The 17,958-nt window shown below is 33.5% G+C and overlaps 1 protein-coding gene across 5 annotated transcripts in view; it reads right to left on the minus strand.

Moving 5' to 3' along the window:
- Vha100-1 (V-type ATPase subunit a family protein Vha100-1) overlaps positions 1-17,958 on the minus strand; it is a 124,348-nt gene that overhangs the window by 68,950 nt on the left and 37,440 nt on the right. The window contains exon 4 of one of the 5 annotated variants that reach the window (XM_072527101.1): positions 4,944-5,068. The exons of 3 other annotated variants lie outside the window; for them this stretch is intronic. In XM_072527101.1, the coding sequence (XP_072383202.1) occupies positions 4,944-5,068 (125 nt within the window). The remainder of the gene's footprint in view (positions 1-4,943; positions 5,069-17,958) is intronic. One more of the 5 variants, XM_072527104.1, reaches the window with a different exon arrangement.

Here is a 17,958-nt window from a genome sequence, read left to right on the forward strand (position 1 = left end):
AAAGGATTATTGTACATGCAGGACTAAATTTACGGACCTCTTTCTGTTCTATAAAAATATATAAACCTTACATATGCAGACTTAATTTCCTGTATTTAGTTAAGAAAATAAACTTAATTTATAATTACAAAATACATATTTATTTTTTTCGAAAACTTTAGGGACATCCGTTATACGAAATTATATGGGGCACCTCTTGTTTTTTTATAATTTTTAACGTAATTAAATTACCTATCAAATAATTCTTAACCATTAAACAGATCGGTGAAAGTCTTTCTTATATCGGATCTTAGACTATATACTTTTATAATTTTTTAATTTGCTGCTCTAAACTGCAGGATGTTGTTTGATTCAGTTGAAGTCAGTTAACGGCACATATTTGGATCTTGAAAATGTTTGAGGTATTTTTCTTCCATTTTGAGTAAACGCACGTACGTTTGAGTCGAAATTTACATGGAATTGAACGTCGCAACGGAAACCGAAAAGTTGGCGGATTTAAGCGGAACTTAAGAAAGCGTTTTTCCTCTCTCTCTCCCTCTCTCTCACTCCTATGAAGCTAATCAGCCTTCCTTTCTTTTGGCTAATAACTAAATAATTCTGACAGGAATGCTAATCCATGCTGACCATACAAGTAAGTGAGTTTGTCTCTTGTCATTTGACTATATATGTGTATTGATTTTCAAGAGAGGTATATCATATTTGTCGTATTTTTCTTATTCTTTCTTAAACCAATCTTCTTTTACCATGTAAGATCACCGACAAATTATTAATTTTTTTTTATTCCATATTCCCGGTTTAGCTCTAGTAGCCATCATCTATTTTTTTCTCTCTTCATTTTTTTTGGTTTATGTGCTAGTAAGAATTTCGTAAGAACCACCCCCACATCATTTCCGACTCTGAGCAACGCGTCCTCGTTCGATTTGTGTACCTCAAACATTGTCAATAGTTTGTTGTGTTATAGTGTAAATCCAAAATTGTACCAATGTATGTTTTTGAGATAATTGGAATATCTACTAGTATTTATAACAGCTCAAACTTTTGATATTTGCTATTTGCTAGTCTACCAACTACCGAAATAAAGGGATACACTAAAAGATTAAAGCTAATCAGATATTACGTTAGCTCTGTTATTTTTTCATCTTTCAAACTGTTTATTCTTATCTACGAGTAAGTGTGTATATTATAACCAATTATTTCCCCACTTGGCTCTTTTTATTATATTTTAAAAGTTGTTTGTAAATCTGTTTTAGTTTGATGATTACTATTTCATTAAAAAAATGTATAAATCAAAAATAAATTTTACTTGGCTGCTAGATACTTTTTCATCGCAAATATTTCAGGAACTCTTGATATCTGGCCAACAGAAAATCTTGTCACTGAATAAATAAACCACTCGCACCAATGTTGTGTCTGGGATAAAAAATAATTGTTACCTAACCAGCTTGCTTGTAATATTCTACACACATTTTACTCATTAGCAGTTCATAACAGTAGAGGGTATTTGAAGATATAAATAAGAACATTTTTGAAATGTTGATTGTAAATAATCTAGATACATCACAGAAACAGTTGTCCACCTGAAGCTAGTCAAATGTGGGACTTTTTGCATTAGCCATAAAAAATTACTACTCGTCAAATACAGAGTGTTTCAAAAAAAGGTAACCCCGTCTCTAGGGTAGGTAAAAAACTGAAAAATAATTGGGGTTTCCTTAGTAAAAAATTTTTGTAACGCCATCCGTTTTCAAGATACAGGGCGTTGAAGACAAAAAAATTACGCATTATTTACGATTTTGACGAAACTACTGGCAACATTGTAATGAAATTTTATATGAATATGTTTTGGAAGCTGATACATCCCATGAATTTGTTTTTATATCTGATTCTCATAGAGGGCGCTAGTTACACGGATCGTACTAAGTATTAGTCAATATAACTTTTTAAGAGTATAATTATTAATCAAAATTTCAAGTACAAACATCATTCAATTTTACCCGAAAAGGTACTCTTGGTAAAACTCGATACTGTGTACCGTTTTCGGAATATTTTGATTTGAAAATTATGAAGTAATAATTGATGCTGGTATAAAATAGTTAGTAATTAAACAAAACTCACAAGAAGAAATTAAATTAATGACTAAGAATATAAAATAAAATTCAATTACAGTAAGTGTTCAAAATGCCCTCCGTTTTCGCGAATACACAAGTCTATACTTTTTTCTAAAGATTCCATTAACCTTCTAAACGGTAGGGGATCAGCTATGATGTCATTAAATTGACGTTGAATTCTTTCTTCCAATTCTTGGCGTGAATTTACCTCTGTAGCATAAACTTTTTCCTTAATATACGACCAAATTGCGTAGTCCAAAGGGTTAAAATCACATGACCGAAGAGGCCAATAATCGGAGCTTCTGCACCTCTACCAATCCATCGATTCGGAAAATGATTACTCAACCAATTACGACACCTTCTATCAAAGTGTGGTGGAGCTCCATCGTGCATAAAAAATAAAGATCTTCGCTTGTTTAGCGTTAAATCTTCCAATATCTCGAATAAGGAATTGTTTAAAAAATCAAGATACATATTACCATTTAAATTTCCAGGTAGAATATGATAACCTATTAATTTGTTACCTAGAGTTGCTGCCCAAACATTAACTTTAAATGAGTGTTGGTAATGTGATACCCTTTTGACTCGTGGATTCTCATCACACCAGTAGTGTGCATTATGGGAGTTAAACATACCTTGTCGCGTAAAGGTGGCCTCGTCCGTAAAAAGAATGCATTTTAAAAAATTTGGATTGTGGACCGTCCTTTGTTGCAATGTTTCACAAAAATCTACTCTAACCGGTAGATCATCTGGCAAGAGCTCTTGGACTTGTCTGTAATTATAAGGATGTAATTGCTGCTCTTTCAGTATCCGCCAAGTACTTGAAGAAGAAGTATTTGTTTGTCTTGCTATATTCCTTACGCTAACTGTTGGATCTTGATCAAGTAAATTTAAAATATTATTTTCTTTATTAATTGTTCTTGTTGTTGTTGGTCTACCAGAATTTATTTTATTTGGTCTCACATTCCCAGTTTCTCGACAACGTCGTTCAACGGCTCTAAATGTTTTTTACTTGGTAAGTTTCTTCTAGGGAAACTTTTCTGCATAACGTGTCACAGCTGCACCAGAACATCCTAAACATTCGCCTAAGGTTAATAACATGTCAGTGTATTCAACATTTGAGTACATTTTGATTTGATTTTACAAATAACAAGGTTTCAAAACTCTAATTATTGTTGATTTATCGTCATAACAATCAATAAATGTCAGATTTCCATGGCACACTTGGAGAAAATAGAGGTATACCTATTAGAACTTTATCATTACTACCAGCATCAATTATTACTTCATAATTTTCAAATCAAAATATTCCGAAAACGGTACACAGTATCGAGTTTTACCAAGAGTACCTTTTTCGTGTAAAATTGAATGATGTTTAAGTTTACTTGAAATTTTGATTAATAATTATACTCTTAAAAAAGTTATATTGACTAATACTTAGTACGATCCGTGTAACTAGCGCCCTCTATGAGAATCAGATATAAAAACAAATTCATGGGATGTATCAGCTTCCAAAACATATTCGTATAAAATTTCATTACAATGTTGCCAGTAGTTTCGGCAAAATCGTAAAAAGTGCGTAAATTTTTTTTTCTTCAACGCCCTGTATCTTGAAAACGGATGGCGTTACAAACATTTTTTTACTAAGCAAACCCCAATTATTTTTCAGTTTTTTTCCTACCCTAGAGACGGGGTTACCTTTTTTGAAACACCCTGTATAGCTTGAGACTTGGTACTTACGATATTGAGCTCCTTTTCCGATGCGCAGTGGAGAGCAACAAAATTTATCATTATTTCCTGATCGCTGAAATCGAGATGCTTTACCGTTTGCGACAAAAATATTGTTTTTTTCTTTTGCCTGTAGGTACTGGAAGAGCTGTTATCGTGATTCATTTGAGTTTTTTTTAATTATTAACATGGATTTTCAATCACCATTAGAAGGCAAAGTCGTGTTTCGATAAGCGAGGTAGGTAATAGAAAATGTAATTTTATTCCTCCTACTAATATAATTTCCCGTAATTTTGCTGCGCATCAAGTGGGCGTACCGATTTTGGTGAACCCTCTTCAAAATTTGGATACCGGCTATTTATCATTGAATATAGCGGTGTTTTGCATTGAATTTAATGGTAGGTCATTAATTATAGAGATATGTAAAAAGAACATCATAGATGTTTATGATATATATATGATATGATATGTATATGATATTTATGAAAATAGTTTATACTGGTATAAACCTTTATAGTATAGTTTAAAAGAAAATTGCTTTACCTAGTATTTTAATAATTACACAAAACATAAACTGCACAAAACATTCTGATACAAACTCCAAACAATAAATTCAGAGGCGAAACCGATTTTTTTCAATTTATGTTAATAAAGTTAATTAATTACAAAAATACTACATTTGCAGAAAACTGTAAACCTATTTTTTATAATGGGGTAAGACAAAAGCCTAGTGCCTAGTACATTGACATTATTTTTTTGAATAGTTTTTAAAACGAAACATTCAAAAATATATAACTTTAAATCACTTATTGTTTCAAGCCATAGTGGCCACTGAACTATTTTTTGCTAAAAACGAAATTCCTAAATTCCTTATTTGTTTTTCCAGTCATATTTCTTTGAACGTGGTACAACCATTATATTTATATATAAGAATGTAGTGTTAAATGCTAAATGCTATACATATTATACAAAATATACCATTTTGAAAACTGCATTTTAATTTCTTGACTAATACAAATAAAATTCTCTCATCTTTTATAAACCCCTAGGCATTTTGACTAATACGAAACGGTTATATTATCGAAAAATATTTATAAATCAAAGAATTACCCTAGTTTCAGGGCCTGCCCGCCGGCCCGAAGGCCTTCTTCGCCCAATAGGGTGACCTGTTCTTCTTCTCGCGAGGGATCGGCCATCTGCGGGGAAGAGCCACACGACGTGTCAGCGCGTTCAGCCTGGTTACACACGAACACACATTGCCTTCTACCCTAATCTTTACTATCGTACTTTTTTCTCTCTATTTTATTCTTTGCTTTGTAGCGGATATTAGTAATCAAAGGACAAAAGCTAAGCTGACCCAGTTATTAGAAGCAGTTAATGGCAATAGACTATAAAATAAGAGGGTACTTGTTCGGGTTAAATCAAAATATGATAAAAACATAAATATGTAAAACCAATGTATAACTGAAAAATAAAAAAAAATATTTTCGAATGTCCTATTATTGTATACATTAATTTCCATAGAGGGATACATTTATTTACAGTCCCATATTAACAACATGGCTAGAGCGCAATTATCAATTAAACCCAATTAAAATTAGTAGTGGTAGTAATTAGTCGAGAGGTTAATAAAATGTTTTGGTTATCAAATGAAAAACGATCAAAGCAAATTAGTCCATTTAAAATAAAAAATAAGCATTACATTATATCAATGAATGATATACCGAAACATCGAGAAACTTCCTGTTCAATGTAAAAATCTAATACAGTTATCAGATCCACTTTTATTAATTACAATTATATCTAATCGAGTAAGTTCTAGACAAATGAACTACAATATTCTACAATAGGACATTGACAATGACAAAAAAAAATAAATAGCAAATCTATATATAGTGTGACCCCATTAGATCGGAAATACCCGTGTAAAATTTGAATTTAACCGATTACAACCTTTTTTTTTCCAATAAAATGTCAAATAATAAATTAGAAACAAAATCAGAATTATACAAATTTAGAATGAAGATAATAACCAAAAATTAACAAAACACCCGCATAGATCAAGAAAATATCACGTATAGTTTTTATGCAATGAGTCGTCACTAACCATGTACCAGCAAAGATACCAATAGGTAATAAAATATTCAGCAACATCAATTATGGGCACTTTAGACGAATATTAACACAAAAAAAACTAGAAGCATACTTAAGATTCAGACCATTAGGAACACAGACAGCTTATGTCGACTACAAAAGTGTAACACCAAAGCAGCTGGGGAGCGACACATGCTACACAGAAGAAAATATGGAAAATAATAAAAAATCACCTTATTTAAAGGGGTTGAATGCAAAACAACAATGAAAATACAGATTATCCAATTAAGATGCAAATATAAATTGAAGTCAGTAAAACACTAAGCCAGTTAAAAAATATAAAGCCACCAGACCAGTTAAAGTTAATTGCAAGAGACTAAGTATACCGATGCCTATGTTGAAGAAACGAGATAAGCAGAATCCCTCCAATTATAGAAGCATAAATCTGCTGAACAGAATTCTAAGCTTTATCACGAAAGTGAGAACTATCACGAAAGTGATTCACATTACCAGAAGAAAAATAAAAATTTAGATCTGGAAAAGTTTGGAGTAAGAAGTGTCCAGTGAAACAGGTCTAAAACTGTAAGACCTCGGTGGCAAATCTATGAACGGACTTTGACCTACCTATGAGTTTCAAAATGATCGTGACAGATCTGACACAATGAACTCACACTCACACACACACTCACTGACACAAAAAAAAGTTCTCAGCGTTCAAGTTTTGCTCAAAAAAGAAATTTCCAATAATTGGCTTCAGTGCCCCACATAAGACGTTGACTATTTAAGATTATCGGATTTTACATTTTATTTCATATTAAATTATATTAAATATTATATTAAAAGTAATCTGTTATACGGAGCGGAAACTTGGAGAATAACAAAAAAGGTTGGGGGCAGTCGAAATCGACATCTTTAGGAGGTCAGTTGGAGTATTTCGCAGATAGAGAACTCACAATGATGAGATAGACGACGAATGGGAGTTGAATAATGACAGGTGTGGAGGGAAAGCAACGATATGATACGGAAATGTCAAGAGGATAGAAAATACAAGACTCCCGAAAAATATTATGGAATGGGTTCCACCAAACCGCAGAAGCTGGACCTCAAAAATCCCGGAGAGAAAGAATAACTAAGCCAATGAACGTAAGAAAACTTAGAGAGAGTCAATTGAATGACTTGTTGAAACCGATTATATACACAGGGTGTTTCATTATTAATTGGAAAAATTTTAACTGTAGATTTCTGGGTTCAGAATATTAAGGTTATAATCTAAATCACTTAAATAAAATGTGGCTCCTTATTGAGTTGCAGGGTGTTCTATTTAAAATTATAAAACTATTGATACCCCGTATCTACTTTAAAACTATTTGCCATATCCTTGTCGTACTGTACTGTCGTTGATCCCTCCCAAATTCTACACCATTGGCGGAATTGTTATTTTAGCACAATTTTTCGATTTTCCAATACTTTCTATGTAAATAATATATTCTTCATTTGTAATGATAAATTCATTATTTTTCGAGATATTTGAAGTTAAAAATGAAGCGGCACAGTTAGGCATTTTGATTAATGTATTAATTATGTCGGCGTTTTTGGGTCATAGGATTGCATTTATTACTCAAATAAAATTTTATTCGCTATTAAAAAAACATTGTGGATGATAATTTAAAAAATCAAAATCGTAATTTTATTAAAAAAAAATATTTTTACCGAATTAAGGCTTAGAAGCCGAAAAAGCTTAGATTTAACTGGAGAAACAGCCACATTTGGGATATTGAACATTCCCATCTATTTCGAGAGTCACATTTTCAACATGAATTTAAGATTAATGTATGGTGCCATATATTTGAAGATAGTTTGTTGGGTCCTTATGAATTACCAGCAAATTGGAATGGTAATTCTTATTTACAGTTTCTAAAAACTACACTTTTCGACGATCTAGAAGATTTGCCACTTAATCAAAGAAGAGATACGTGATTCATGCAGGATGGAGCAATTTCCATATCGTTGGATTGGTAGAGGTAGTTCAGATATAGCAAGTTCCGTGGCCGCCTAGAACACCCGATGTAATCTCTTATATTTTTATTTGTGGGGGTATATGGTGACTGGTGCACTCACAAGAATTAAATAATCGTCAATCCCTATAAAGGTTTAGTTAAATGTGATATTTTCCTGTTAATAAAATCGTTCGTTTATTTAGATTATCACAAAATAGTTCTTTTTAGAAACAAAATTTGTGTTTAAATGTTGAATGCATCTATTCGTTTCAAGAAATTTGAATAAATATCATTTTGTTTTGTTATTGATAGCGATTAAAATTTCATTTGCATAATAAATGCAATCCTATGACCCAAAAACAACGACATAATCAATACATTAATCAAAATAACTGTGCTGCTTCATTTTTAACTTCAAATATCTCGAAAACTAATGACTTTATCGTTACAAATGAAGAGTATATTATTTACATAGAATTTATTGAAGAAGAAGAATCGAAAAATTGCGTTAAAATAGCAATTCCATAGCAATTCCCAAATTCTACGCCAGTGGCGTAGAATTTGGGAAGAGTTATCCTTTTACTTTCCCCTGTCGTACGCCTCTGGTAGTAGCAAGAAACGTTTATTTAACATAATTTAGTAGGGTGTACAGAATCTTCACTACCCGCCAAGTATGACAATGATATGTCAAATAGTTTTAAAGTACTGGGTACAAATAGTTTTTTGGGTTAAATCTTAATATTTTGAGCTCAGGAATCTACAGTTAAAATATTTGCAATTATTAATGAATCACCCTGTATAGTTTCTTTTTCATTGAGGATTATCCGCTGCCCAATAGCTACAACTTCGTTTTTAAGTTGTTTTAACTTCGGGAGTAATGACATTTTGGTTACAGCTATTTCTTAGCACAATATGAATGAATTGGCGCAATATTTTTTTGATTTACACTAACACTCGTTCTCTATTTTCGATTGTGAAAAAGTATCATAATAAGCCATGAACATTTGAATAAACCTTTTAACATTTATCCTGAAGTACATCTTTAGTTACTCGATATTTGAAAAGTTAGATTGAAAACCAGTAATAACTTCAAAAATTTTACAGTGATGTTTCCAATCAAAAATGGGTCACACTGTGTATTGAAGAGTAGAAAATTAAAAAAATAAGCTGTATCTTAATGGTTATATGAAAGTATCCACAAGAAAGGATATTAAAAGCCCTAACATTATCAGAAACGATGAAAATAAGAATTTCTTTATGGAAATGTTGCATGGAAAATGTATAAATAAAAACCGCAAAACACAGAACAGCTGATTCATCATTATCACGATGATTATAGCCCTTAAAAGACTTCGACCTTCTCAAGCTTTCTGCGTCATTCTGTTCGGTCCTTAGCTTGGATTTTGCAGTTGGCAACACCGATCTACTCAGCATTTTGTGTTATCCCGTCTATCCACCTCACCTTTGGTCTACCACTGTCTTCACTTTTCCACCGGTTGCGCTGTTGAATCTTGTTCATCATCTTCGATTCCGGGGCCTGGGCTACATTGATTATATTACTATCTTTTCCACTAAACTTATGATTGTAGATAGTTCAAAGTTATATCTACGCCTCCATATTTCGTTTCCACAGACTGCTCCGAATATTTTGCGTAGTTCTTTTCTTTCAATGCCTCTGATCCATATGTGATACCGGGAACTAAAGTCTCATATGAGTTTTTGAGACATAGTTTTATTTTGATTAAACAGCTGATTAGGAGCTAAGAATAATGCGGAATAGAAACAAATAATAAATAAGATGTAACCCCTTGTCTTTTGACCACAAAGGAGAAAGACAGCACATTTGGGGCACATATTTAGAAATGATAAGTTTGAGTTGTTGCAGCTGATTATGAAGGGTAAAATCGAAGGAAAAAGGGGTCCTGGTAGACGACAAAAAGCAGAAGATAGAGACGAATTTGCAATGGTTATAGCCTACCTTCATTAGTGGTGTCGGCACTAGGAGAAGAAGAACCCTTTTTCCCATAAATTCCTTATTAAAAAGACGAACAAATAAGAAAAGAAGAAAGACGTACATAATTGATTAAACATTCAAAACAAATGTCAAATAAAAATAAAAGACAATGGACCACCGAAATGGAAGATCTTAAAAAAGGAGAAGGATCTTATCATTTTGTCGAATACCAATTTTTTTTGTTACCTTTTGATACGAAGCGTTCAACGTGGAAAAATCTGAATACAAAAGGTTGTCGAGTAGCCAGTTTCTGAAAGATAAGCTAGAGACAAAGAGGGAATAGTCCGATGGAAGATAGGCAGATCAGGCATGATTGACAAATATATTATTTTTTCTTATGACAAAAAAAAACTTGGGAAATAATGGGAAACGTTAAATTCCCAAACGTAGAAAGACAAAATATGTGAAACATTATAAGAACACCATTGAAGACATGCTAAGAAATAGAGGTGGTATACATAGCAAATTCTTTTAAAAATGTTCAAGTTAGAAACAGCGCTGCGGGCCTACAGCCTACACTGTATAAAAATGAATATGTTAATTGTGTTAAAAATAAATTATTATTTGGTTTAACTAAAAATAAAAACAGAAATACCCTCTTATTTTACGTTGTTACGAAGCGTTAGACAAAAATCAGAAGCTCTATAATTGGCCGATTAGTAGGCTGGAACAAATTCGATACATTCGAACCATTGTACAGCGTCAGAAGCCATTTCCAGTTAAGTAGTCTTATTGCCAATTTACCACTTTGCACACAATTATTGGACGGTTTGACAAAAACTATAAAATCTATGAAAACAATTATTAGAAGGGTCATTAAGTATTTGGTAACGGCATCGATAATTTTTTGCAGTGTATAAGAATGTATTTTATCAATTTAAATAAGAAATGTTAAAATAATAAAAAATTGTACAAATTGACTCATTAGATAACAATACCACTTATTTACGTGTCATAGAAATACCTGTTTTTGTAACTATTTAGCACCTATAATTTCTTGGACCTCATAAATCACAGTAAAAATATTTCGACGAAGAATATAAATATTTGAAATATTAATTAGGATTTGTTAAAAATATATATATAAAAAAGTGAAGTAAAACCATTTCTAAGTTTTCTTTACAATAACAGAAATGTGATAAAAAAGGGTAATGAATAAGACTTTTTTATGATAATCCAAAAATTAGTTGTATGTATCACCATGTTGTCCTCCCATGAACGATATTCAATGACTCCAATGGCCCTACAGTACAAATTGAGCTTTGGTTTCCTGTAATTTTTGCCTTCAAAATGGACAGTTCCATATCGCTTGGTTCCAAATGCTTCAAATTTTGCGCTCCGTTGCTACTTCATTCTCTCATCTTTTTCATATCCTTCATTTTGGTCTTCTGCACCATAGAGCTTGGTAATCTGTCGTCATACAGCCTCACTAAAACTAAACGACCAGCCCATCGAAGTCTCTGTTCCGAGTTCTAGCGAACTCTGAGACAGATTTTCCTTTGAACAGAAGGAAGAAGGAAAATCTGCATTCAGACACCTGTGACTCACCCAGGGCTGATGGACAATACATATCTCCTGATGTCCTGCTATCACCCGCTTACCATTCTTTCTCCCACACATTTATCGGGAAAACCACACCCACACGAACCAACAAAGACTTTCAACCCCCTGTCTTAGCGAGACTGCCATCTCTCTTGCGACGTCTGTCTCTCATTCACTCCTATTTCGGCCTGCGACAGTTCGAACCCTACCGAGGTGCTACTCGCTCGTTTCAACATTCTGTTGTGAGTTCCCTCTCCTCTCGTTCTTTTGAAGAGAGCAGCTCCCTAATAAATTTGTGGATCCGTGTCCACCACCACTGATGCCTCATCATTGTCTCCACCATTTCTCTCACGGAATCAAACATTCTGCAGTTACACCCTCTTTCAAACTTCCTCTCTCATCCGCCCAACGCTCACACTCCAACACCGTATGTGTCACAGTATCCGAAAGACCACAGTAACGGCACTGATCGCACTGTGCCCTCCTAAACCTGAAAAGGTAGATACGGAAGCAGCGATAGCCTGTGAGCATTTGCGTCAGATAAATCCTGCACGTGTAGGCACATGTAAAGGAACACAGAATACATCAACCATCACAGCATTCTCTACCACAATCTTCCTCTCGGAAAGATAACCAGCGACCACATTTCTCAGATACCCAGGAAAATTCCTTGCTTCCAAAGAGCTCATTACGTGACACCACAGCAATGTATTAAAAGCATTTCAGACGTCAAAGAGAATCAGGATAACCCATCGGTGATCAGCCCCAATGTCCCGTGCCGCCCGACGCACATCGGTCACCGCATCCACTAGACTTTTACCCTGACAAAAACCATACTGTCTATCGCAATCACCTCCTCGATACGTGCACGTAGCATTCTGTCATACAACTTTCCGATGCAAGGAAGAAGGTAAATATGACGATATTTTCCTGCCTTGAATTTGTAGGAGGACGAGCCTCGAGATTTTCCAGCGATCCGGAAATGACTGAGCGACAAGAAGAGCATTTCATTGCTTCAGCAGCCACGTGGGCTCCAAACGAGACAGACGTACAACCGCCTCAGGCGGGACACCTGCCAGACTTAAGGAAACCCCCAGCCACAGCCAGTTTATCCAACGTAAAGGGAATCCCACGCTCAACCTCGACAGCTCTCCGCACACCATGTCACTGTCCTTGGACCCTTCTTCTCGGCTCAGTTATATCTGGATCTCGATATTCCATTTTTGGTAATCGGTTCAAAGATCTTGGCATTTTTTCTTTAAAAAATTAATTTTCTCTTAATGCTTGCTATCACCACGTTATACATCCATACTGTTGGTCTGGTTATGGTTTTCTAAATATTAATTTTCGAAGCAGCAATTCAACTCCTAGACACGTGACTTTCTTCACTACTTCAATTTTGTCTTCTATTCTATTCCCTTTTGCTTTCTATTCCCCTTGATGTGCTCTGTTAGTATTTTTGTCGTTTACATTTTTATTTCTAGTCCAACATTGAGCTATCTTAAGACATATTCTAAGAACCAAACTGAACAGTATTGGAGCCGACCTATCGCCTTATTTTAGTCCTTTGATTATATGAAAGCTGTAATTAAGTTAATTCTGTATGCAGACCTCTAATTTTATTAGTCGGATATATTTTGAGGTGATGTTGAAACTTTACAGGATTTTAGATAAGAGATAAGCCACTCTTTATTGCGTCATAGGCGTGTTCAAAATCATAACACTTTACATTTGCTTCCTATTTAGACTAACTGCATTTTATATGTTGATTTTATATGTCCATCAGGTCATAAGATTTCAACAAAGATACTGGGCTTTCATATGCACGAAAATGAAATTTCATATTAACCTAGACGAGCAGAAAAGAAATAAAGGATTCCTGATTTAAAAGGAAAAAAATGAGATGCTGTCCATGGGATATCTTAAAGACATAGCTGGAATCTTCCAGAGCCCAAACAATCAAACAAGAAATGACATTGAAAAGAAACAAATCGGGACTATTTTAGATACACTAACAAGGTTAAGATATAAACTCGATAGTGTAGATCAGGAAAATATCAGTAAGTATTGTTATCACATAAGATATTAATAAACGTTAATGTGGGCATCTTTTATCCCATAAAATAAGGGATTCTTCTAGACTAAATGAATCTAAATCAATTCTCTCCTCGTTATAGTGTCTACCAATTTCAAATTTTAGTCTTCATCAATAGCAAAATTTACTTTATTTACCGAAAGAATAATCCTACGTCAAATAAAATCAATCGGAATGAAATCTGCTCTTATTTTCTATCTTTTCTCATCATAATTATCGGTTCTAGTATTTATGCGAGTCACTGGGTGTTTCGTAAAAGGCAATAAGGTTAATACCAATTGGTTTGCTTCTAGCAACTACCTAGGCTATTTGTTTCCTTTCCTCTCCAGTAACTTTCTCCTCCATTTTCTTAATTAAGTTCATCGTTCTAAGCTCGTCATTTAACCATCTAGTCCTAGGTCTTCCCCTCTTTTGTTATTTTGTCTTTTTCTATCTTTTTGTTTATTGAAAATGTCCAAACCGTACCATTTTTAGTCGATTTTAAGTCGGATTGATTAGGTAATGAAATTGTACAGTTTACACATGAATATGGAACTCCTCCCAATATAACCATATACAATGTTGTGATTATTGTTAGACAAGATCATTGTGATTAGACAATTTAAATATATTATATACACTACCTCTCTTTTATTTTGGTAGAGCTTCTTTGCAGTACCTTTAACATTTGCAATTTGAATTCTCGACAAAACTTTTGAAGAAGAATCCAGTACTGCTAAATATGTTAATTGAATATTTTTTATATCTATCGTGTGATGAGGAAGTTTTAAGCTCTTGATTCAAGCGATGTGATTGGAGTTGTTGAGCCTGGTGGAATTTTTAGCAATAGGCTTATATCTTGGTGTAAGTGATAGAGGTTGATTGGGAATGATTCAGATTCATTCGGTATGAAAGACGCTTAAAATGAAATGATTACAACTGTCCTCTAATTATCTTGATCATTACAGTATTGTTGAGCTTGAAATGGATAATTCTGATACATAATGAGATTAAATTTGTCGCAGTTAATAACTGATTAGTCGATCGATAAAAATGAAATGATTGGTTTAAGTTTCGCGTACCATTTACAAATGACATGGAAATAGTTAGTTATATGTATGTATTTTAGGTTTAGGTTATTATTTTAATCATAAGCTTGTCATTTTTTAAACGAAGATCGGTAACTTAAGCTGATGTAACTAAGAGAATATATTGTATATGCGTGTGTATACAAGGTTCGATCAAAAAATTCCAGACATAAAAATAGAAGCATTTTCCGTAAATAATGACATAATTATTCGACATAATTTATTATTATATATATTAACTACCACTTGAGTTATAACGAACAGTTCATATAATAGGTAAAAAACGAATTATTACTTCTCTCTAAAGGATCAACGTAGAAAGAAGATTCATCAGTCAAAATATAATTACTGCCTATTGTTCACTGTGCTTTTTGATTCATTCTGAACCCAAAAGTCTCGGCCCTTCTCAAATTCTCTACACCATTTTGTGGTATCCTGCGTTACCCGTCTATCTATCTAAATAGGTTTGGTTTATCACACATTTTGCAAATCGTCAATATCTTAGTAGCATACTGGTTTATTTAAATTGCACTAGATTCCCTGTCAGATTTTGATTTTTCGGCTGGTAGTTTTGAAAACTTCACTACAAACTGAACAGTTTCCATTCGTTTGGTTTCTTATGAGTCAACGAGTGACCATTAACCGCTGTTGACCGATGGCGAATCTAAACTCAAAAACGACCGCATTAAAATTAAAAAATTTTGATCTTAAATACCGTTGTTATTTATGATCCCAATTTAGATGTTAGACAAATATAAGGAATGCCATATCAGATTAATTTACATCATTCAGATTTAGAATAAAGTATCACTTTTACATGCTGTGTCACATAATCCTTATTTCTACGCTGTGCTTTAGCGAAGTCGAGAATACTCTCTTCTAGAGTTTCGGATGTTCGCGTGGATTCGAACGCCACCGTCGTCCGGTAAGCTGTTTCATTTCGAGAACATTTCGCTCTTATTATATAAGCCAGCGGAGGTGGGCATTAGATAATTACTACTGGCGATAATACGTATCAGCGTGAATTGTTTTGTAATCGAAAATAATTTTATTGTAATATTTATAAGTGAGTTTTGTAGTCAAATAAAGTTAGGTTCTCTGAACCCACAGAACAAGGTAATAATATTACACAACGGGAAACAAAATGATGTTGTTATTGTCAAGGTTTAAAACACTCTATCGTCTAGATTTTAGCGGATGTATGTCACTCAATGTTTACATACTAGCTAGGAAGCAAGCTTGGTTCATTCCCTATAATTTTTTCCTTTTAATTGATATGTTGATTCGCTTACAGTTACGTTATTGAATAAAGCACTACGTGTTCTTCAATGTCGTCATCTAAAGATTGCTTCAATTCATTTATGATTTGACAGCTGTCCTATTGTGACAAGGTCAGTTTGAGTACATTTGATTAATTCTCAAAATGGTTTTAAAAATGAAAAGTGTAAGAACTACAACCTTAGCTCTTTTACAAGAGTTGGGAAAATATCAATATGCCACGTGAAGATTAAATGTTAGTTTTTTTACTATACGGAAAATCCAGCAACAATGTGAGACTGCCTCAAGAAATCGATTGTGGATTTCAAAAACCGATGAAAGAATTCGAGCTGGAGTGTATGGAGGAAAAGCCTAGGTAATCACTCCACTATTTTCCAAGCAGAAATTTATGCTAGAGATCTGCCTACAGGAACTAGTAAAGAGGAACTGCAGGGACAGATCTATAAAAATTATATCGGATAGCGAATCGGCATTAAATCGGAACTGTCTTTAATAGCAAGAAGCACAGCCAAAAGAACGATATCGGACTGGGTGAACAAATGAAACGTAACCACTGGTACGAACAAATAGGTCTTCAACGTTCGAAGACTTTTATACATGAATCTTCAAAGAGGAGATCCAAAGATCTACTAGATATGAATAGGAATAATCAATGAGTAGAACTGACAGAAAATGCATATTGCAGATTTTTTTAGGCTGAAGATAAGATGGCGTACCACTTTCTGTGCGACTGCCCAGAGTTGAATAGAATAAGGCTCAATAAATTTGAGCATTATCAACTAGAGCTCTACATAGAAGTATCACCAAAGGTCATAATAGACTTTGTTAAAAAGCCTGGGCTGAAAGGAAACCACACGTGGAAGGGCGATTAAGCTTGCAGATCAGGCAATGGTGCAACGTTGCTTAAACTTCACCGATGACAAAATTAGCATTTTATAGTCAACATCTTAACTGGAATGATGCAGGTGGCAAACCGTTATGTTTACGGATGAATCACGCTTGTGCGTACATATTCCGAGTGGTAGAAAGCATATTTAGAAGCGAAAGGATTTATGGAGTGTACTTGAAGCTCCGCTCTGTTACGGGAGAAGCTAGCTAACAGTATGGTTCGGAATATCAATCGGAGGTCGTACTGAGCTAGTTTTTGTACATGATGAACCACTGAGAGAGCAAATATACATTATTGAAGCCGATGTGTTAGTCGATCATGTTGTCCCTTGACCAAGTTTTGTTTTTTCTCATAAAATGTGTATAAATCCTGCATTAGTTGGAAATGTAAATGGTGTGAGCTAGTCTGGTATGATTTTCCTTCCACTTGTCCAAAGTGTTGTCAAAATTGCGACACAAATAATAAAGTTATTAAGATCAAAATTAATTTCAACAGGTGTCTACTTAATAAAACATTTAAAATTGTTGCAATATTATTATAACTTGTTTGAATATCTCTAGGTTGCTCTCTAATAACATTTGTGTAGAATATTTTTGATCAAACCATGTACCAAATCACGAACTGCTATAGTGGACACTGATGTCAAAATGAAATATACAATTGTGGTGTACTAAATAATTATTTTTAATAGTAAATCGTGGTTAAGTTCTAATTACAAACACGTAGATTCAAGTTCCGAAAACTTTGGTTTTTTTTAAGTTTTTTGTAAAAACTAGTACACGGTAGACTAATTATGTAAACCTGCTATTAAAATCTTTAATTTAAATTTATATCCGATTATTTTTAATATAATGACAAACTTTTAAACCAAATTTAGACGAAAAGAAAATGATGAAGTTACTGAATGTTAGTATCAATGTATTATATTATCATTTTTAAGGGGCAGTGACAAATACGCAAATTTTAAGCCTACGGCAAAATTTCCCATTTAGGTAACAAAAAAAAATTAAAATATTCTTGGAATCTTGAATACAAGCTCAAAATGTTTTTGGGATCTATTAAGGTTTTAAAGAGAAAACGCCAAATATTTTTAGAATAAAGCTTTTGGAAATTGTTACTGAATATATAATAACTGTTGATTCAGAAAAG

This window comes from Diabrotica undecimpunctata, chromosome 3 (assembly GCF_040954645.1).
Source record: "Diabrotica undecimpunctata isolate CICGRU chromosome 3, icDiaUnde3, whole genome shotgun sequence".
NCBI lineage: Eukaryota > Metazoa > Arthropoda > Insecta > Coleoptera > Chrysomelidae > Diabrotica > Diabrotica undecimpunctata.